The sequence below is a fragment of the Malania oleifera genome, chromosome 10, assembly GCF_029873635.1.
Source record: "Malania oleifera isolate guangnan ecotype guangnan chromosome 10, ASM2987363v1, whole genome shotgun sequence".
NCBI lineage: Eukaryota > Viridiplantae > Streptophyta > Magnoliopsida > Santalales > Ximeniaceae > Malania > Malania oleifera.
The window spans coordinates 40,899,780-40,921,950 of NC_080426.1; the positions used below are offsets into that span (position 1 = coordinate 40,899,780).

The 22,171-nt window shown below is 34.5% G+C and overlaps 1 protein-coding gene across 2 annotated transcripts; it reads right to left on the minus strand.

The window, feature by feature from the left end:
• Positions 1-1,669: 1,669 nt before the first annotated feature.
• Positions 1,670-21,641, minus strand: LOC131165877 (protein AE7). 2 transcript variants are annotated; one of them, XM_058124020.1, is made up of 6 exons: positions 21,406-21,641; positions 19,845-19,975; positions 17,936-18,039; positions 17,725-17,791; positions 11,829-11,874; positions 1,670-2,097 (listed from the first exon to the last, which is right to left on the minus strand). In XM_058124020.1, the coding sequence occupies exons 2-6, from the start codon at positions 19,968-19,970 to the stop codon at positions 1,997-1,999; spliced, it is 444 nt and encodes a 147-aa protein (XP_057980003.1). In that variant the 5' UTR covers positions 19,971-19,975; positions 21,406-21,641; the 3' UTR covers positions 1,670-1,996. The 2 variants fall into 2 exon arrangements, with proteins under 2 accessions (XP_057980003.1, XP_057980002.1); XM_058124019.1 differs by having other exon boundaries at positions 17,725-17,824.
• Between the last annotated feature and the right edge of the window lie 530 nt (positions 21,642-22,171).

Consider the following 22,171-nt stretch of genomic DNA (forward strand, 5'->3'; position numbering starts at 1 on the left):
TAGATTTAATGTCTTTTTTCTTTTCTTTTTTATTTTTATTTTTTGGTAACAAAACATAAAAATGTGATTTCCTTAATATTTTCCTTCCCTTTCCTTAGTGTTTTTCTAGTTCCAAACACAGCCTTAAACTCTCTTGGGAACTAAGAAAATATTTAAAAAATAAATAAAAATACACACACACACACATACACACAAATATAAAGAAATATGCCCCCATAGGCATAGTGCGGTGGAAAGGCATCGGTAAGTAAGAAGGAGTATCGGGGGTTTAATTTCAGGTAAATACACTCACGAAATCAACGGTACCCGTGGATGGTGAGAGTTTACTCTGTGAGCCAGTGGAGACCGTGGATGTTGAGAATTCGCTCTGTGAGCCAGCTAGAACTGTGGATGGTGAGAGTTCTCTGTGAGCCAACGGGAACCGTGGATGGTAATGGAAATATGTCCCGAGAGTCGGGTTGGCCGAACATCCAATTGATGCACAGAAGCTGTGTCCGCATTTCGGACTTTACCCTAATCAGCGAGATTTGGAGGCAAATGACGCTGATCCGTAGGTTTGGTGCCGCACTGGAGGATCCGAAGGTCTCATTGGTGGCTGGAATTCCTATATAAACAATATATATATAAAGAAATCTATTTTATTTTTTTTTGTGTTTAGTTATTAAGGAAAATAAGAAATGAAAACAAAATATATACTTTCATAGCAACTCAATGAATAAGATCTAACACATCATTAATATTTTACTTTTCTTAATTTTTAATCATATAAAAATTAATCTGTATTTTTAACATTATTTAATATAGAGACAAAATACAATAAAAAATAAAATTTCCTTCTATTTTCTTTTCCTTTCCTCAAAGAAAACTCTTAATCCAAATTATATCTTATGCTCCCTCCCAATCAAAATCAAAAACATAGTCGAGGGATTTGAGTTCTTAGACTTCCATAATTATTTACCATATAAATTATTCAAACTAACAACTTAAATTTGGAGAACCCTATCATTTCCTAACCCTAAAAATAGCCTTGTCTACAAGGACATCGAGGTCAAGAAAATGTCTTTACTGCTATATTCTTATTTTTGAAATATCAAATATATTTGTATACAATCTTAATATGTACATTGAATCGATGTGCCTCAAGATTAATAAGCAACAACAATAAGCAGTGAAGCAAGATCAACACGAGGATCCCATTTGTATAATTTGCCCGTATGCAGAACTTGAACGTCATGTGTTGCTTGATGTCTTTGTTTTCCACATCAAGGCTTTCAGAGTATTACGTCAAGGCTAATTTCATTCAATTATATTTTATTCTTGCACACACCAAACAAATCATTGGGAGGCTCCAATGCTTAAAGCTTTAAAGATTTTTCAAGCCTCCGTGGAGTACTTTGAACATCTATGATTGCTAGCCATATATACTGTTCAAAACAGCATCTTAAATTCAGAAAATGGTAACAGGGGTTCCTACTCCAAGAATCTGCTGTTCTTTTCTTTCTAGCCTGTAAAAAATTGGTGGATAATTATGTAGACCATCCAACAGTCAAGCTGCATCCGGGAAAAAGATGATAGTAAAGATATCTACCAAACCATCCCGGAGGAGACGTCTTTCATGCAGAGAGAGAGAGAGAGAGAGAGAGAGAGAGAGGATTTTTGAGACATTTGCTTTCTACAATCAGGGTTCATTTTTTACTATTTAAATACAATTTCCAACATCTGCATCCAAAAAATGAAACAAGCCATTGAAGCAAAAAAAATCTCAATAAAAAAGGGTAAAGCAAATCCCTTACTCTAATGTTACACCCATTTTACAGTTCGAAAATATTTTTCCATCTTAAAAACTCCTAAATCTTGTATACAAACACGAGTAGAGCTAAGAAATGATGACAATAAAGGATAAGAAATGGCATTCCTAATCAAAACCGGGAGTAGTTGTGTGTATGTCTCAGAGAACGAATACCCAATTGCATATGTCGTGGATAAACTGCTCGTTTCAACAATATGATGGAGCCAAGCATTCATCAACCATATCCACCACATTGGGGTTCTCCAATGCTGCTGCCACCCGTTCTTTATCGCTCAGCTGTTTATTAACTGAATGCAGAAATAGTGAGAATAAAATTGTGTAATTTAACTAGTTAATCAGTTTTGTTTTATTATTAATTTAAAATTTTTTTGTTAGTTTGCAATTTGAAAATATTTTCAATTTCTAAAATTGTAAATACAAGGGAGTAACTGTAAAAAACACAATACTATGTTTAGTTTGAAATGATCTCTCAATATAATAAGATTAGTGTGCAGGGTGAAAATTGACATTAGCTAGGTAAACATGGAAAGATGAGCAAAGCATGTGCACAGAAAATAAGCATATAATGCAATATCTCGACAAAAAACTCTTGAACTCGGACCTATTTAAACAAAAAGCACGAATAAAAATCTGACAATATATTCCTCATTTTATGATGATTTTTTGAGTGAAATTCACCATAATAATGGCATTTGGACCAAGTTTGATTTTCAGTTAGCTGGATGGGGTTCGTTTTAAATGCTTTACTTTGAGAGGGTGGTTTGACAACTCCAAGCTTGATTAACCCACTAAAAACGGCATCTTGAAATTTTTCCACCATCATTGATGCTTGGAAATTTAGGAACCACTTGGTGCAACTCCAAGCTTGATTAACTCACTACAAATCCAGATGCGGTCACAACTTATACACACTCGGGCCAGACGTTCAGGCTACGGCTCTCCTCCCGTGTAACCCCCTTTACAACATGCGGACGGGACCCCCGGAGGAGCGACAAAGCGCACCATGACTTTGCCTCTGCCAGGATTCGAACCTCCAATGTTCCGTATTAACCTTCATGCTTTACCACCTTATTCTTGGGCACAGGAAGAGTGGCTCCTTCAGTTCAGCAAATATCTTGTACTCAACTGCTCCAATAATTTTCATTTTCAGAACGAGTGATGAGATGGCCAGCCATCCCACAAGTGTATAGCTTCCCATTTGTATAGTGTGCCAAGTAGCCAAATCTATTTTTAAAGGTCCATAAAGTGTTTCAATGCAAATAAAAAATAAAAAATAAAAAATGAAGTCTCTTTCACCCTTCTCTAAATCAATGCTTGAATCCTTGATCCTGGAATAAAAGCCTTGCATTTTGAGGAAAGTAACAATTTTATGAGCACCAAATGTCATAAACCTAGAGCTAAAACTTGTCTCCCAACAAATTAATCATCTTTTTGAGGTGGGGATGCCCTTACTTTATTTAATAAATATGCAGATCTTTGGTATTCTCAAGAAAAGTTCAATAATTAGGACATAGCTATTGAGCTTGGTTTGAAGAGCACGTCACTATTTTAATTATAAAATATTAGTTAAGAGCTGAGCAATACAATGTCTACCAAATATATACAGCACAACCAAGGATACTCCAATACAGAAACATGATGTAATCATACACATACAACAAGAAGATATAATACCTTACATACAACACAAACCTAAATGGTGTGGGTTTTAGGGTTTACTATATTCAAGGGCTATGTAGGATTTAATGGTTCTCCTTCAGTAAGCACGAACAAGATATCCAATGACATGTGAACCTACAAGCCCATGCCAATCTAGAAGTATGTGTGTGCCAATATGATAAACTGATCAGATGTTAGAGCTAGACATTGGGGTTGAAACCCTCACAAGACACCCGTCCAAAAACGATCACATAGTCACAACAAAATTGAAGCCCTTCGCTCTGATAATGGGAGTTGAAACTATTTGCAGGTATATGCGCACGTGGGATTTTTATAAATACGAATAAGGCCCTGTTAGCCTGGGGGAAGAACACAGAGATAAGAGCCAGAGAGTCCCACTATTCCTGTCAAGGAATAGAGTAAGGGGCTACCGAACCAAGTGAGAGTCCCGCTAATCCTGTCAAGGAATAGAGTAAGGAACTTCCGAAAAAAGGAGGCGAAAAAAAGGGACCTTCTTCCCAGGATATGATGAGTCTGAGACAACTTCCTAGCTAGTGTTGTCCAATACAGTGTGTATATGAATGATAACATAGTGCGCGCACACAAATAAGAATTAAAACTTACCTACTTGTTAGACAAGAAATCTAGTATCAGTACCCCAAGGTGAACTCAATAGTTTGTAAACCCGACCAATAAACCCCCAAAATAAAAAGAATAAATTTGGTTTTGAAAAATTCTTCTTTATTTTTATATAAAAAAAAAATGTGATTTTTTTAGAAAATATGATTTTTTGAGTGAAAAATTATTCAAATTCCTTTCCAAGGGTTCAAAAGATAATATAAGTCATCATCTCTAAATTAAATAAATTAAGTGGCAGGAACGCAAAATTGGCCACCAGGCCCATCATTTCAAACCTATTTTGTTTTAATAAAAAGCAAATATTAACCATAACAATAAATCAAAACCCTATTCATTCAAATAAATTAAAAGAAACATAAGCAAATAAGAAAATCCTAACCATACTCTTAATCATGCAAATAAAAGTAAATTACGTATCACTAACTAAAAATTTAAGGCATGCTTCTTATAATGAGAAGTAATTTTTAAAAAATAATAATAATTAATAAAAAATAAACCCTGCCTATGATGCACTTAATGTCCTAATTTTTTCACACACAATCAGCCTTAAGCTCGGGTAAAGGAGGAGGGTTTTGTTAAGTAGCTGACAGTCAACATAAAATTTGTCAAATCACTATGATATGAATCATTACCAAATATTTGCTTGGGCATCCCCTACGAGCAACGCGTTGTACTTGTACCATTCGGATGTAGCGAAAAGTGGACGACGGTGTGCTAGGTCATCGCCCCAAAGCAATGCGCCACGTCGGCACCCAGGTACAATGTCAAATAGGCGAGGGTTCCTACATCATTTTGAACGTGGATAGGTAAGAAGCTAGTTCAGGAAACTAAGAATAGATTAGCAACTTGAAATATAAGGACACTTACGGATAAAAGAATAGAAATTGTGGACATGGTGCTTAGACAAAAAATTAATATAATTTGCCTCCAAGAAACTAAGTGGGTGGGGGAGAAAGCTAGAGAAATTGATAGATCAGGATTTAAACTTTGGAATACTGGAAAAGAAAAATATAGGAATGGAGTAGGAATTATTGTAGATAAAAACATAAAAGATAGCATTGTTGATATAAACAGAGGAGGGGATAGAATTATAAAAATCAAGATGATATCAGGCCAAGAGATAATAAATATAATTAGTGCTTATGCTCCTCCTCAAGTAGGCTTAGCAAAAAATCTCAAGAGACAATTTTGGAAAGACATGAAGAGTATTATACAAGGCATACCAGGGACTAAGAAAATATTCATTTGAGGAGATCTAAATGAACACGTTGGAAGAGATAATAGAGGTTATGAGTAGATACATAGAGGAAATGGATATGGAGACAAAAATGAGTTTGGGGAGATCTTAGACTTTGCTATGTAATATGATTTTATTATAATGAATACTTGCTTTAAGAAGAGAGAATAACACTTAATAACCTTTAAAGTGGACAAAATAGACGTAAAATGGATTTTTTTTAATTAGGATGGTAGATCGTTTATCATGCAAGGATTGTAAAGTTATTCCAGGTGAAAGTCTAACCATACAACATAAAATCTTAGTGTTAGATATATACATATATACATATATATATATATATATATATTAAAAAATAGAAAAAAAAAAAGATAAAATAAACTAGTATAAGATAACTAGGCGGTGGAACCTAAAGGGAGAAAATATAATAAAATTTAAAGATAAAATTATCAAAGATGGGGAATGGACTATAGAGGATGGGATAGATATAAATACTCTTTGGAGTAAATTAACTAACTCTATTAAAAAGATAGAAAGATTTTAGGTGAATCAAAGGGAAGATTCTCGAGTAGCAAAGAAAGTTGTTGGTGGGATAAAATGTCCAAAAATTCGTAAAGACAAAAAGAATTTGGTATAAAACTTAGCAAAAATTTAAAAACATGATAACTCTAAAAAGTATAAAGAGGCGAGAAAAGATGCAAAAAAGGTCGTTAGTGAAGCTAAATACAAATCATTTAATAGTTTGTATGATAGATTATATACAAAATAAGGGGAAAGAGATATATTTAAACTCGCTAAAGCTAGAGAAAGGAAGAGTAAGGACTTAGAAATGTAAAATTTATAAAAAGTGAGAATGATATTGTCTTGATGAAGGACGAAGACATAAAGAAAGATGGCAAAATAACTTTAGTAAGTTGTTTAATGAAAACCAAATAGAAGGCTTAAACTTTGAATTGAAAAATGAAAAACGGACAAAAAATATGAGATTTATTCACAAAATTATAGTTACGAAAGTTAAGTTTACACTAAAAAAGATAAAAAATGGGAAAGCTAAAGGACCGGATAACATCTCAATTGAAGTTTGAAAATGCTTAGGTGATAAAAGAATTATATGGTTAACTAATTTATTTAACATAATTATAAAAACTAAGAAAATGTCAGATGAATGGAGGATACCTATAGACAAAAATAAAGGAGATTCAAAATTGTAATAACTATCGTGAAATTAAACTTATGAATCATACGATGAAACTATTGGAAAGGGTAGTTGAACAAAGATTAAGGCTAAAAAAGAAGGTCTCAGAAAATCAGTTGTGTTTTATGCCTGGGAGATCTACTACAGTAGTTAGGGAAGTTCTACGGTAGATTTTAGAAAACAATGGTGCATGTAGTAAATATATTGATGTCAATAAGGATATGTACGATAAAGTAATGACTAGTGTAAGGACTATAGATGGATAAACTAGAGAATTTTCAATCACCATAAGTGTAGATCAAGGATCTGCTTTGAGCCCTTATCTTTTTGCTTTAGTGATGGACCAACTAACTAAGAGCATTCGAAATGAAGTTTCATGGTGTATGTTGTTTGCAGATGAGATTATATTGATTGATAAAACTAGGGGCGGAGTAAAAGCTCAGTTAGAATTATCGAGAGAAGCTTTGAAATCTAGAGGCTTTAGGATAAGGAGAAATAAGACAAAATATATGAAATATAATTTCAAAAATTGTAGCAGGGATATTGGAGACAAAGTTAAACTTGATGATGAAGAAATAAATAGAACTTGAAGATTTCGATACCTTGGATCTATTAGCAAGCTAAAGGAGAAATTGAAGATGATGTAATGCATAGAGTTAAAGCAAGTTGAGTAAAACGGAGAAGTGCTTCAAGTGTGCTTTATGATCATAAAATACCCTTAAAATTCAAACAAGAGTTTTATAGGATGGCTATAAGACCAGCTATGTTATATGGATCAAAATGTTGGGCGACGAAGAAATAAAAATATCCAAAAAGTAAAAGTTGTCAAGATGAGAATGCTTAGATGGATGAGTGATATAACACTAAAAGATAAATTAAGCAATGAACATATTCGCGGTAAGTTAGGTGTAACTCCTATAGAAGATAAGGAACAGACAACTCAAATAGTTTGGACACTTGCAACCTAGACCACATAATGCGCCAGTGAGGAAGAGAGAGTAAGTTACTTTTTTTTTGGGGGGGGGGGAGGGGTAGTAGAACGGATAGGGGTAGATCTAAAATAACTTGAAATGAAATAGTGAGTAAGGATTTAACAGCTCTGATATTGTCAAAAGAAATGGTTCATGATCGCATAAATTGACAGAAAATGATTCATATAGTCAACCCCAACTAGTAGGACTTAAGGCTTGGTTTTGTTGTTATTGTTTTAATTTGTAAAAAAATAAAAAATAAAAAATTGGCCACTTGGAAGCATATTTATTGCCGGAAGTGAAAAAAATTCCAAATATAAAAGAAGATCAAACCAAACAAGCAGCAAAATTTGGAAGAGTTCAGGGATGAACACTTCAGCCACAACTCATTCCACCAACCCTTTGATATCTCTCCCTCCTCACCACTCCTAATAACTCCAACAAATCACCTCAAATATCCTACACACAGACACAAAAGAAATTTTCTGAGTTCCTCTTTGGATAGAGTCCTTTAGCTAGGAAAAAAAAAAACCATCTAACAGCCCAAAATAACAATAAAATCATCAACGATCAGAATTTTGGAATTAGAAGGCAAGATAGAAGCTCAAGATGAAGATACACAAGGATAATGTCAAAAAAGGCAGGGAAGACACTGTCTGGGGGACCCTAGCACCATCTTGGGCCCCTAAGTGGCACCTAAGGCACCCAGGGTGGCAAGAAAGTGCCAAACCTGCACTCCTCACAGCCAAAATACTCAAAATACCCAACCACGATAAATTTAAGAATATAAAAGATTTTATAACCCTTATATTTATGCAATTTCCAAACATCCAAGCTTATTCTACATAACTAAAAAGGGCTCTATGGAATTCTAGGTCAAATAGAGTGTACAAACCCCAATTGAACTCAACTTTTTTGTTGATTCTCTGTTGAACATACAAGGCACTACTTCATCTCAATATAACAACTATCATGGCCTTAAAAAGCCCTTCAGTCCTCATATTCTCTACCCATGCATTCAAGGTTATTGATTTGCCATTTGCTGTACAAAAGAGTATGACAATTTAGCAGATGGCCAGTGTACACTTGCTTCTGCCATTTTGAACAGTCTTGCATCCCAAACTCAGCCTAATTATTTGCCTCGCTCGATCACAAAGAGCCTCTAACTGTTCATTTTAGAAGTTTCAAGAACATTAATCCAAATTCTAAAAGGCATCTCTTGTCAATTGAAAACCATATTTAAGAAAATACCTCACTGATTTGAAAGCACCCTTATGAACAACTGGACCTTTCCATCACTGCATCTCCCATTGAGCAATGAAGAGCCTTTTTTTTGGATAGGACTTACACATGCCCTCAAGCTAAAGTGTAGGCAACGTTTAGAGATGCGGAGCGGAGTCTTGTTTATAAGCTGCATTCCACTACCCATTACACACCCTTTTTAAAAGGCTTTTACTGGTTCACACTGACTGTCTATGATCCACATCTCAACCTCATCAACAATCCAAAAATAACTCAAATGTCTTACGTTCCAAATGTAGAAATCTTGTCATCTTCTCTTCAGAAGTTATCGAAGAAAGAATACTTGCTATCAGCATCTCTAATCACATTTATTAGCAACATCATACGCCAACTGCTGCATAAAAGTAGATTTAAGGAAATGTGCCTGCAAAGTTTCTACAAAATCTAGAACCACCAAAATGAAAAAGATGAACCAATTAAGTCGCCTATGGAAAAAAGTCTTATAAAAGGTGATCAAGGCAGCATAGCAAGAAAACCCAAGTCAGCACTACAGCTTCTACAAGATGAGCTTGCAGGTCTGTAAGCTAGCCATATGCTTTCATTCATTCATGATATAAGTTATTTTAACTACAACAACAATAACAAAACCAAACCTTAAGTCCCACTAGGTGGAGTCTGCCATATGAATCTTTTCCCGCCAATTTATACGATCATGGGTCATTTCTTTTGACAGATTCATGACTATTAAATATTTACTCACAATCTCATTCCAAGTTATTTTAAGTCTACCCCTACTCTTTCTACAACCCCCCACAATAACTAACTCACTCTTCCTCACTGGCGCACTATGTGGTCTACGTTGCAAGTGTCCATATCATCTGAGTTGTCTCTCCCTTATCGTATCTTTTATAAGATCTACACCTAACTTACTATGAATATGTTCATTCCTTAATTTATCTTTCAATGTTGTATCACTCATCCATCTAAGCATTCTCATCTCGACAACTTTTACTTTTTGGATATTTTGTTTCTTCGCCACCCAAAATTCTAATCCATATAACATAGTTGGTCTCATAACCTTCCATAAAACTTCCTTTTTTAATTTTAAGGGTATTCTATGATCACAAAGCACACTTGAAGCACTTCTTCAATTACCCAACCTGCTTTAACTCTATGCATTACATCATCTTCAATTTCTCCTTCAGCTTGCATAATAGATCCAAGATATCAAAATCTATAAGTGTTATTTATTTCATCATCATCAAATTTAACTTTGTCTCCAATATTCCTCCTACCATTATTGAAATTACATTTCATATATTCTATCTTATTTGTACTTATCCTAAAGCCTCTAGATTCCAAAGCTTTTCTCCATAATTTTAACTCAGCCTTTACTTTGCCCCTAATTTCATCAATCAATACAATATCATCTGCAAACAACATACACCATGGAACTTCATTTTGAATACTCTAAGTCAGTTGGTCTATCATTAAAGCAAAAAGATAAGGGCTCAAAGTAGATCCTTGATGTACACCTATGGTGATTAGAAATTCTCTAGTTTCTCCATCTATAGTCCTCACACTAGTCATTACTCCATCGTACATATCCTCAATGACATCAGTATATCTACTACATACACCCTTTTATTCTAAAACCCACCATAGAACTTTCCTAGGTATCCTATCATATGCTTTCTCTGGTTCAATAAATACCATATGCAAGTTCCTCTTCTTTTTCCTAAACTTTTCCATTAATCTTCTTAAAAGATATATAGCTTCTGTGGTAGATCTCCTAAGCGTAAAATAAAATTGATTTTTTGGGACCTTCGTTTCTAGCCTTAATCTTTGTTCAACTACCATTTCCCATAGTTTCATCGTATGACTCATAAGTTTAATTCCATGATAGTTATTACAATTTAAAATATCTCCTTTATTTTTATGTATAGGTATTAAAGTACTTTTCCTCCATTCATCTGGAATTATCATAGTTTTTATAATTGTATTAAATAAATTAGTTAACCATATAATTTCGTTATCACCTAACCATTTCCAAAATTCAATTGGGATGTTATCCAGTCCTATATCTTTCCCATTTTTCATCTTTTTTAGTGCAAACTTGATTTTGTTAACTCTAATTTTGTGAATAAATTTCCTATTTTTAGTCTTTTCCGCATTTGTCAAATCTAAGTTTAAACCTTCTATTTGGTTTTCATTAAACAACTTACTCAAGTAACTTCGCCATCTTTCTTTTATGTCTTCGTCCTTAACCAAGACAATATCATCCTCACTTTTCATACATTTTACATTTTCTAAGTCCTTACTCTTCTTTTCTCTAGCTTTAGCAAGTTTAAATATATCTCTTTCCCCTTCTTTTGTATCTAATCTATCATACAAACTATTAAATGATATGTATTTAGCCTCACTAACGGCCTTTTTTGCATCTTTTCTTGCCTCTTTATACTATTCAACGTTATCCATGTTTCTACATTTTTGTCATGTTTTATACCAAATTTTTTTTGTCTTTATAGTTTTTTGGACATCTTTATCCCACCACCCACTTTCTTTACTATTCGAGAATATTTCCCTTGATTCACCTAAAATCTCTTTTACTATCTTTTTAATAGAGCTAGCTAATCTACTCCAAAGAGTATTTGCACCTATCCCATCCTCTATAGTCCAATCCCTAGTTAGCTAAGTTATTTTAACTGTAATATCAAAATGAACTAAGAAAAGATCAACAAGAACTCAAAAGACAGTGGGAGTTTTGTAGATGCATTTTCAAAGTAAAATATGCTTATATGTATATATATATATATATATATATATATATGTGTGTGTGTGTGTGTGTGTGTGTGTGTGTGTATGTATCCACATATGCTTCCACATATGCTTTCATTCATTCACAATATAAGTTATTTTAACTGTAATATCAAAATGAACTAAAAAAAAGATCAACATGAACTCAAAAGACAATGGGAGCTTTGTAGATGCATTTTCAAAGTAAAATCATAGTAAAATATGCTTTTATATATAAACATATATATATATATATATAGAGAGAGAGAGAGAGAGTACCTGCAGCCTCAGTTGCATGAGTTCCAGGTGCTACCCTAATATCCACCTAAACAAAATGTAGAGGAATTACTAGAGATAAGGAGGACGAAGAGATAAACAAGACATCTTTAAGGGCACAAGCAACACTAAAGTGTTAAGGATCATTGACAAAACTTAGTAAAGCATGTAGTTGGGATAGCCATCAGTCCAATAGACAATATTCAATTACAATATCAAGTGCGCTCCACAAAGTAATTGGGAAAGGGCTTTTCTTTTTTTAATAAAAAATAAGATGTATTAGATGGAGAAAAAGAAGGTACAAAGTAAAGGGACAAGAAGTCCTCCAATTGAAAATTAAAAAAAAACACACGAAAGAAAAAAGAAAGAAAACAAAAACAAAAAACAACAAAATAAAAAATAAACAGCATTAACCAAGTTAACTCCTTTTCAATCCCTTTCCATCATAATTTACTGTGCTTTTCAAATTCGCAAATTCCTTTCTAACCTTCATCTTTTTACTTTTACCACCATCCACACGTAATTTATTTCCTCCAAGATCACACATCTATAATTTCATTTTATCCAATAGATCTTGAACTTCTAACACCTTCTTAGGAGTCTCCTCATGGGTGTAGGATGAATTCCATCCCTACCATTACCAAAATAGAAACTCCCTCCAACCCTTCCAATGGGGAGTGGATGAACATAAGATAAATCCCCTAGTTCACAAGAATCATATATGTATCCATATTTTTCTCAAACCTCATCCAACAGCAACCTCCCATCACAATCACACTCACTAATATCATAATTATCAATATCTGAAAGGTTCCCCACATTTCTTTACCTCCTTTCCTTTACTAGCTCCATCACTAAATACAACCTTCTTCTAAGCAATGTAGGTCTTCCACAATACTTAACTCTCCTTTTGAATCCCTCCTTAGTAACTTCGGCACTGACTCACCAGAATTTTCTCTCTTATCTTCATATACCTTCCTCATCTCTGAACCCACACAAACCTAGTTACCCTCAAATTTATCATAATTAAAACCTAAAACATTAGATTCCAACCCACCCCCACCCAAAGGAAAAACCCAACATCTTCTCTTTTACTCTTTCTGCACTACCTTCTAGTCCCTCATCAAAACTAGAAACATTTTTAACGCCATGATATATTTCAGAACCAGGCTGCTAGCATCCTGAACTTGCTCCAAAGCTAGGTCAGTTCAACACACATCTTGAAGAACTGGAGAGGTGGATTTGGACACCATTAACAGAGGGTTGAAAGTTCACATTCTCTAAACTCTGCTTCTGAGATTTGGAGCAGAAATTTGGACCTCCTCATTAACAGGATCCAACAAGGAAGCGCCCAGGTCACCTGATGACAACCATGGCCCTTCTCAAAAAGCCCAAATGAGAAGAGCGACCCTTTGGATCCCAAGAAAAACCCAAATTGTTCTTACCAAAGCTATAGGCATGTTCAATTGCAATGTTTTTCTCATTGATGCCCCATATTCCTTCAGTTGAAATGCATCCCCACGCCGACAGCTTTTCTTTCCCAACCACCACATCCCGATCAACAGATTGGACTCAGCTACTGCAACCTTTGTCTTCAGCTTTCTTCTCTTCCAACTCCACCCATCTCCATGATCTGAGACCTGAAGAGCTATCTTCACCTACACCTCTGAAGTCCTTATAAAATTCCTCGCTAACTTGCAGAAATCATTCGTGAAGCTTTACCACCCATCGCTTTTCACACCACCAAGGCAAAACACAGAAAATTTCTTACCTTTCCACCCCAGACCTAACTCCAAATACTTTGCCACCTTCTTCCACCTAAGTGACCTCCAATACGGAATAATACCCATTTGAGAACTGCGATAACTCCTTTTCATCCAAATGAAAACTGATAATCCATCAGAAAACCAGATTACAGCCTCTTTAGAAAACCTAACCCGCCTATTACGAGAAATATTATTCTCGACCACAAATAGAAAAAAGATCTCCCGACCATGTCCAATCTCAGATTAAAGGATTTTCCTTCAAACTGAATTGGTCTCTTCAACATAGCCTACAGAAGAAGATGCCATAGTACCATTCACTTGAAAGAGAGAGAGAAAGAGAGAGAGAGATCATCTGAGTGAGAACTGGCAATTGTCTACAATAGCCACTCTACTATTGACTAGCATTTCAATGTCAACATGCACATTCGAGTATACCATAGCCACTGTACTATTAACTAGTATTTCAATGTCAACATGCACATTTGAGTGCTTTTGACCTGCATTTTCAGAAGAAAAAGAAAAGAAAAGAGAGCACTCATCGTTTCAAGAAAAGCACAAGTTTATAAGTTCAATAGGTCTTTCTCTGCAGTCCGGGAAACCATGCTCCCATGTTAGAACTCATTATAGGAACCATACATCAGCATGATTGAATAGAGGAGATGAAAACTAGAACATAAGACTCGTAGGAATCAATCTGAGTGCATCTAACCCTATGAATGGAACATGAGGACATCTAGATGTAAGATACACTCGAGCACAAAAGCTTGTTCCTGATGTAGCCTAAGGCAAGGCCGCAAGGCAACTAGCATTAGGCATACACTAAGATGCCTAGGTTCAAACAAGCCCCAGCAGAATCAACATTACAACTCCTCTTTATAGGAGCAAAAGAAGTGCTCAGAAAGCTTCAAAAGATCTTGGTCAAATTTTGGTTAAAAATAGGGTCATCATAGTTAATCCAATTTTTAATTTAAGTGCTTAAAAAAACAACAAAATTAATCCCCATCAAGAGGATCTTTTTTAAGAGCAGCTCTGGGGAGGAGCTCAAGTACCATCTAGTGAGAGGTGGTGAAACAGCCTATCCATAATGGAGACCAAGGAGTCAAGAGCATGACCATTTTTAAGGGCCCTTGTTAGGTAATCAGTAAATGGATTTTGAGATTTATGGTGGAGAAAAATAATCTCTAGAAGTTGTAGCAGTAAAATATGGGGTGGATCATAATAGAAGGATAACTAAGGACAAGAGGGGACCTAATGAGGTGACGATGCGGAAAAATATCCAGAAGGGCTGGGGGTGTTTCTTTGATCAAGCTTTTTTTGGTGTGGTAAATACCTAGTCATGATAGTTAGTGGGGATTTCCTTTTAAGGAGGCAATTTCCAAATTATTTTTTAACAGAAAAAGAATAAATTCAAGAAAAGGATTGAGAGTACATAGAGGATAAGAGGTTTCTTTGTTTTGTACTTGTCTTCATTTTATTTTTATTCTCAAAATTTACAGATTTGTTTATGTTGGCTGGAGATTTGCTTATGCTGGCTACAGATAAGAACTCTGCTGAGCACTTATATGCATTTTTCAGTGGTAATGTGGGATGTTGTCTTCTTTGAGAAGGGAATCACAATTGGGAGCTGGAAAAGTTTTTTTAAATTCATCAGATGTTTGTATAAGAAATCATTAACACTGCAACGGAGGATGTAGTGTAATGGGAAAAAAAATAAAAAAGGAAAAGAAAAAGAGGCTGTTTTTAAAGTTGAAATCAATTTTCAGGATCTCTGATTAAGGGAATTGTGAAGAGAAAAGATCATTGTCCTAATGCCTCTCATTAGTTTTTGGATGATATGCGGGGATATAAATTGTAGGGCTATTGAAAAAGAAAGAATACCTGTTTCAATATTGTAAAGGATGGGCAACTCAAAACATTGAATTTTTTGTCTATCTAGCAACATTTTGTCACATGTCATTGACTTCATTGATTATGTTCTCAAGAGCATATGGATTATGGAAGAGTTCACATGCGCTATTTTGGTATTAGTTATTAGCAATAATTTGTTCAAAAACTAAATATTTTATTTATCTGAGAATTTTTTTTACACATTTTTAATAAATGGGCACCTCATCTTCTACGGGCATGTACCTGTGCCTTGTACCTTGGCCCCAAGTGCCCTTGGTGAACTCATTGAAATAAATAACTCATTAGAATGTTTTTCAATGTGAGACAACATCCCAACCCAAACAAGGCTCATTTTCCCTAAGAGGGAGGGAAAGATCCTATAACATTTATCAATGCATGAGAAAATCCTACTGAGACTGCCAACTGATAAGTGAGTGAATGATTTGTGAAATGGCAATAAGCTATAGTTATGATGGCGTGCAAGCCTCTTAACATATGGCTTTTCTCTAAAGTAATGAAATTTTTTAATTTTTTTATTTCTCCTGATCTATGGGACATTATAGCTATATTACAGGAACTGTTCTAAGCATCTGTTTCTTTCATGAGATTCTGAGGTGAATTTAAACACCTATATTGCTGCAAATTTTTTTCCTGCCAGCTCAATAACTGTGAAAATTGGAAAATCTTATGAAGATCACCAACTCAACTGAAAATTGAGTAGATGATCTGCAAATTGCAGTAGAAGCTAAAGTTTTGACGTGAAAACCTGTATCTAACATATGGCCCTTCTCAGAAGTGTTGATTCCTCATCTATGGGAATTCAGATGTGATTTAAAACACCAAAGTTGCTGCCAAAATTATTGTGCTAGCTCAAAAACATATTAAAGTTTGAGCCCATTGCACACTTTATTTACAACAAAGTAAGATATATTAAAACAAGGGGAAAAAATTAAATACATTTGCCAGGGTAGAATGAGCTCAAATGTTGTCGCACATTGTTGTTAGAATCTTACCATTCGCAATTTGATTTTCATACGATTCAAACCAGCTCTAAACCAAATCAAATTTGAACCTTATTAGCGAAACTAAAAGCAACTAAATCATTGCGGAATCTATTGATTCAGCTCGCGAATTTAGCAATGAGATCAAATCTATTGATTCAACATGATTCTGGACCTATCATATCCTGACAAGCCTGACCAGTTTGAAGTTCACAAAACAACATTATTTTTTCTTTCTTTAGTGCTTCTATTTTTACACAATTGCCGTCCATTCATTGTCTGTCATTTTTTCACTAAAAAAGTGGAGACAATAGAATTTTAGGTCGTATGTTGTCTTCACAAAATCATTCTTCATTCTAGGAGCATAGTGTTCTACCATTGAGAAGAAGCGTAAGAACACTCACTAGCTATGGCGGAACTCTTGTTTCATTGTGTTGTTAAGATTCAGAAGTTGGTATTTTTAGTATTTTTCTCAATTATTATCATTCTTTTAGGTTAATTGTTTTTTTTCCTTTTTTAACCAAGAAAGAATATGCATGAAATATTATTACTTTTTAATTGTTGATAAACACCAAAAGTTCAACTTTTTATTATTTTTTTCCTTGACTCCTCTTAAACAACATAAAGTTCATTTTTTTATTAATATTTCCTGAATCATTCTCTTACTTTTCATTTGTTTAGGGAAAGCAATATGCATGTCATTTAGAATTGATTTTGGAAATTTGTACTAAATCTTACGATTCGATTCGATTCTCGATTCTAAATTCCCAAAATTGGAATTTCAATTCACGATTTGAATCTCGTTTTGACAACTATGCTGTACCACCACTACATGGAATCCATTGATGAAACTGGCAAAAACAATTGTGGGAAAAAATATAATGCAAGAGAAGGGGGACTTAAACGAAAATTTTTCTACAAATAAAACACAGAATCTTGATGCATGCATGGGCCCACAAAATATAAGCCAACTAGTCAATTTCTATCAAGACATACAAGGGATTTTAATCACAACCCTTTGACGGGCAGAGACAGGCTTTATATTTCTGCAAAATGTTCCATATTAACATTTTATCTCATCTTAACATGAAGAAGCGCTCCAGTGAAACATCCCAGCACTCCACCAAAATTTATTTGAAAACAATTATGTCAAATTCTAATATTCTAAAATGGTTTTCATTACATAATATAGAACCAATGTGTTCAGCGCTTCAACAAGGTAATCATAAGGGGAAAAGGCCATACCTTGTAACGAGGAGGCAGGCTGCGCATAAGTTTCACTCGCAAACAAAGGCCAATCACCGTTGCCATACTGCAATGTTCAATTGTGGGAGTAAATGTCACCCTGAAAAAGTGCATCATAATGAATTTCAATACTGAAGAAAGAAATATTGTAAAATTAGAAATGCAATGCAGAAGATTATTAAGAAAAAAAAAAAGAGGAAACTGTGTTTACCTAACTAGGCTATGCTTGTCATCTACTTCAATGGCATCTTCCGTTATTACTTTCAGCTCTTCCAAGGAATAAGGATGCTCTGGATCCTTTATATCTCTAATATGATTTAAGATTGTTAAGAAAAAGAAAATCCTCATACACTAATTTAATGTTTTCTTGTCCTTGTTATTTCCAAACAAATGGTTAGACTAAGATTGTTAATTGTGGTTTAAAATATTTTCTTAGTTGTGTAGCGGTACAAAAAAAAAAGGAAATTGGGAGTTATTGCTACAAGCTGTTGAGTTTGCTTATACCAACTCTATGAATGGATCCATGGGAAAGAGTCCTTTTGAGTGTGTACTCAGTTCCAAACCCTGCATACCAATTGACCTTGTTCCTTTACACTAGCAGCCAATATTTTTGAGCCTCCAAAGTCTTTTGTTCATCACATCCATGAGCATAGCAAGGTTAGGCCTAAACTTGCTGCTAATATGCATCCTAGGAATTAAACATGGGTGATAATATCATGGTTTGTATTAGACATGAACCTGTTGGTCCCTCTCAATGTGGTTTTTGGCAATATTTGGTTCAATGGAGAACCAACCCCAATTAGTGTACTACACGGCACACTAAGGATGATGCTTGCAAAAGTGCTCAAGGACTGTTAAAAGTGGTCTTTTGAGTCCAACTCACTAAAGTTAAGTTCTTTTCAGCCGAGGGAGTATGACAAAGGACAGCAAAAGCCATGTAGGATAGGATGCATCTCCAGCACACACAATTTTGGCAAAGATTTAGAAAACCAGAATGTATGCATTAAGTTCAAAACATTGTTTATTTTTTATTTTTTAAATTATTATTTAGGAGTTAATGCATAATTTTGTAATTTTTAATTAAATGTAGGGCACATATACATTAGATAGATAGGTCGTGAAACAGGTAGTTGACCCTCTCTATACTAACAACACCCCCTTCTTTTTCCTCCTTCCTTCTTCTTCTCACTATTAGAAGTTGGTGCTAATTACTTTTGAGTTTTCTTACACTATTCTATGAATAGATCCATGAATAAGAGTCCTTTTGAGTGCTTATCAGTTCCAACCTCGTACACCAGTTGATCTTGTTCCTTTACAGCTAAATGCCAATGTATTTTTTAAGCCTCCAGACTCCTTAGTTCATCACATCCATGAGCAACATGGCAAGGTTAGGCCTAAACTTGCTGCTAATGCGTATCACACAGGTAAAGCATCAGCTTGGACGCTAATATCATGGTCTGAATTCAATATGAGTTTGTTGATTCTTCTTAGAGTTGTTTTTGGCAACATTTGGTTCAATGAGAAGCCACCCAGCTTAGCATGCTACATGGCTGACCAAGGATAATGCTCACAAGAGTTGATAAAGGGTATTCGTAGTCAAACTCTCTAAAATTAAGTTCCTTTCTGTCAAGGGAGTATGACAAAGAACAGAAACAACCATTTAGGATGCCTCGCAGACCTATTTTAGACAATACTTAGAAAACTAGTATGTCTACGTCAAATTCAAAACTTTGTTAGTTTTGTGTTATTTTTTCTTTATTGTTTAGAAGTTAGTACAAGCATGATGTGGGATCATGACACAAAGCTCAAATTTCACAATTACTCGAAAAAAAATGCTTTAGATTCTAATCATGCTCCTTAAATATAAAGTATACTCTATTCTTGCACTCCAGCCATTTTTCTACTTCTGTAGGAAACTGAATGTGTTTGAAATGTAACATTGTGCCCAATAAGAGTTCCATCCAATGATAAAATTGTTTGCTTAAAAACTCATAAGAATAAGAAAGTCAGCATGCTTTCAAATTTCAATGTCACAAAAAATTTAAGTAATCTGTAAAGCTTAAAACAAACAAAATAAGAGTTTAAAAATTAAGCATCAAATATAATCAAACTGAGAGGATATCAAATACTTCTAGCTGGTCAATGGGCTCCACAGCATACTCATCCACAATGCTTTGTGCAATTCGAACCCTACGCTCTTTCTTCTCATATACAACAGGATTGGCATTGATCAACCCAGAGACCATTTCCTCTATTCAACCATAAAAAATTATAGTTAATTCAGTCTACTTTAATATAATCAGTATGAAAATGAAACAAAAGCAAACTAGATCCACACTTAGAAATGTATTCAGGATACAAAGGACATGTCACAAAAACTCTCAGACATAAATCCATAGTAAAATGAAAGGGTAATTTCCAGAATATTGCAAGTTCCCCTAGAAATTATTCTTCTTTTCAAATACTTTGAAATTCAAGTTGATTTGATATCAAAAAACAAAGAAAATAATTGGGAAAAGAAGTAAACAACAATGTATTAATACATAGGCAAGTTCTGTTGATTCAAAATTACACATATCAATTTTCTAAGTGCATAACACCACTTAACCAACAAGCTATGAGGAGAGAGCAAATCAAGGGCCGCAAGTAAGTAAAGCGGAAAGCGAACCCAAATCTTATGTTGTTTGAGCTTGGCTTTATCAATACTAAAGTTGTCAAAGCTCAGCTCAAACTACAGCAGACAATTTGATCAAGTTCAGCTTCTCAATTTTCCCCAAGGCTAGAGTTGATTTCACTTGGCATATAGAATGAAATAAAAAAGCTTGGCACAGGTTAGTTCGTTTAGCTTATGTAGTCCACTTGAACCTTCTTTTCTGTTTGAAAGCAAAATTACTTATTCACTGTAACAGAACTTCAATTAAGCAGTTCTGCAAAATCCCCAAAAAAACCAAGCACGAAAACAATTTAAAAGAAAAATTGGAGGTGAATGGGGGTGAATTCAAAGGGTTCAAATGTTCATGGAGATTGAGATCACTTTTTTGGCCAGAAGTACTGAACTACTGAAGCACCAATACCAACGAATGACATGAATATGACACAGGGATACAACAATTTTCAAGAAAGGAGGAAATGATACAGCAGGGATACAATTATTTTTTTAAAAAAATACATATTTAGACATGCTTTTCCTTTTCAAAGAAACCAACACAGTGGTTCCAACACTGACACAACATGGTACCAACAAAGTGCTTCGGCAATTATGAGGCGGTGCCGCGGGGATACAATTGTTAAAAAATTGTAAATTGTAAAACATATGTAAAGGCATATTTTCCCTTTTTAGACGACAAATATTGAGGTACTTTTAATGTGGAAAGAAATATAGGCATCATCCATGCACATTCTTCAAATAAATTCCATCTACAAACTACAAATATAAATGCATTAGCTACATTCATATTAGGGAATCAACATATAAGAAACATTGGACTAACAACAAAAAATATAACACAAGCAAAATAGAAATGAATGAAGAGTAACTGATGGCTGACGATGGCTTTGTCGCAGATGGCTGATGATTGGCGATGGCTCATCAAGAATTAAAAGAAAAAATACACAGGGATAACTGCTCAGAGAGAGAGAGAGAGAGAGAGGGGAGAGGGAGAAGATAGAAACTCGACATACCGGTCGGCTCGGAATAAAGAAGGAAAATCTTCCTCCGGCGACTCTCTCCGTCTGGTGTGAGGCGGTTCTGGCAACCCAACCTGCTTTCCCTGCTCTGATGGTGCAGGGGAAGCCAGGGAGGTCTAACGGTTCAAGGCTGCACTGGCGCTAGGGCTCCGACGGTTGTGTCCGCGATTCTCGACTCCCAAATTTTCCTTTTTATTTTTATTTTATCTCTTGGTTTTGTTATATACAACAAGCTTAATCAATTCGCTCACGCATTTAAGTTTTAATCCAATAATTAACAATTAATATTTAAATTCATAAATAATCTCATATGCTCATATTTGTTAGACATCAAATCAATTTGGATGGTAAAAAAAAAATTATATTAGGAATAAGAATGGCAAATTATCCGTCATTCGCCACGAATTATCCAATCTAAACCACCATAAATCCGTTAGTTAAATGAGTCGAATGTGGATTGTAATATCCTCACTTGATAATCCGCCTAATTTACTACGAATTATCTAACCCGATCCACTTTCTCAAGTTTACATGTAAGAGTGCCGGACGTGGGCATCCATATGGAAGGTTGTGTTTGGAGAATACAAATTTGAATTTTTTTTTTTTTTAAAGCATCTAAGGAAAAAGAAATTGATACTTTTTAAAAAAATATTAAATTAATTCTTACAACCATCATATTTATTATAAAATATTTTTATAAGTATTTTAAAATATTTGCAAAATTATATTAAATATATTTCTATAAATATTCATAATTATC

Excerpts from the sequence above, each read along its gene's own strand:
- LOC131165877 (XM_058124019.1), bottom strand. The coding sequence starts at position 19,970 with ATGGTCTCTGGGTTGATCAATGCCAATCCTGTTGTATATGAGAAGAAA. Across the intron at positions 18,040-19,844 it reads ACCAGCTAGAAGTATTTGAT|CATATTAGAGATATAAAGGA; the intron begins ATCCTCTCAGTT and ends ACAATCTTAAAT. Across the intron at positions 17,825-17,935 it reads GACAAGCATAGCCTAGTTAG|GGTGACATTTACTCCCACAA; the intron begins GTAAACACAGTT and ends GCACTTTTTCAG.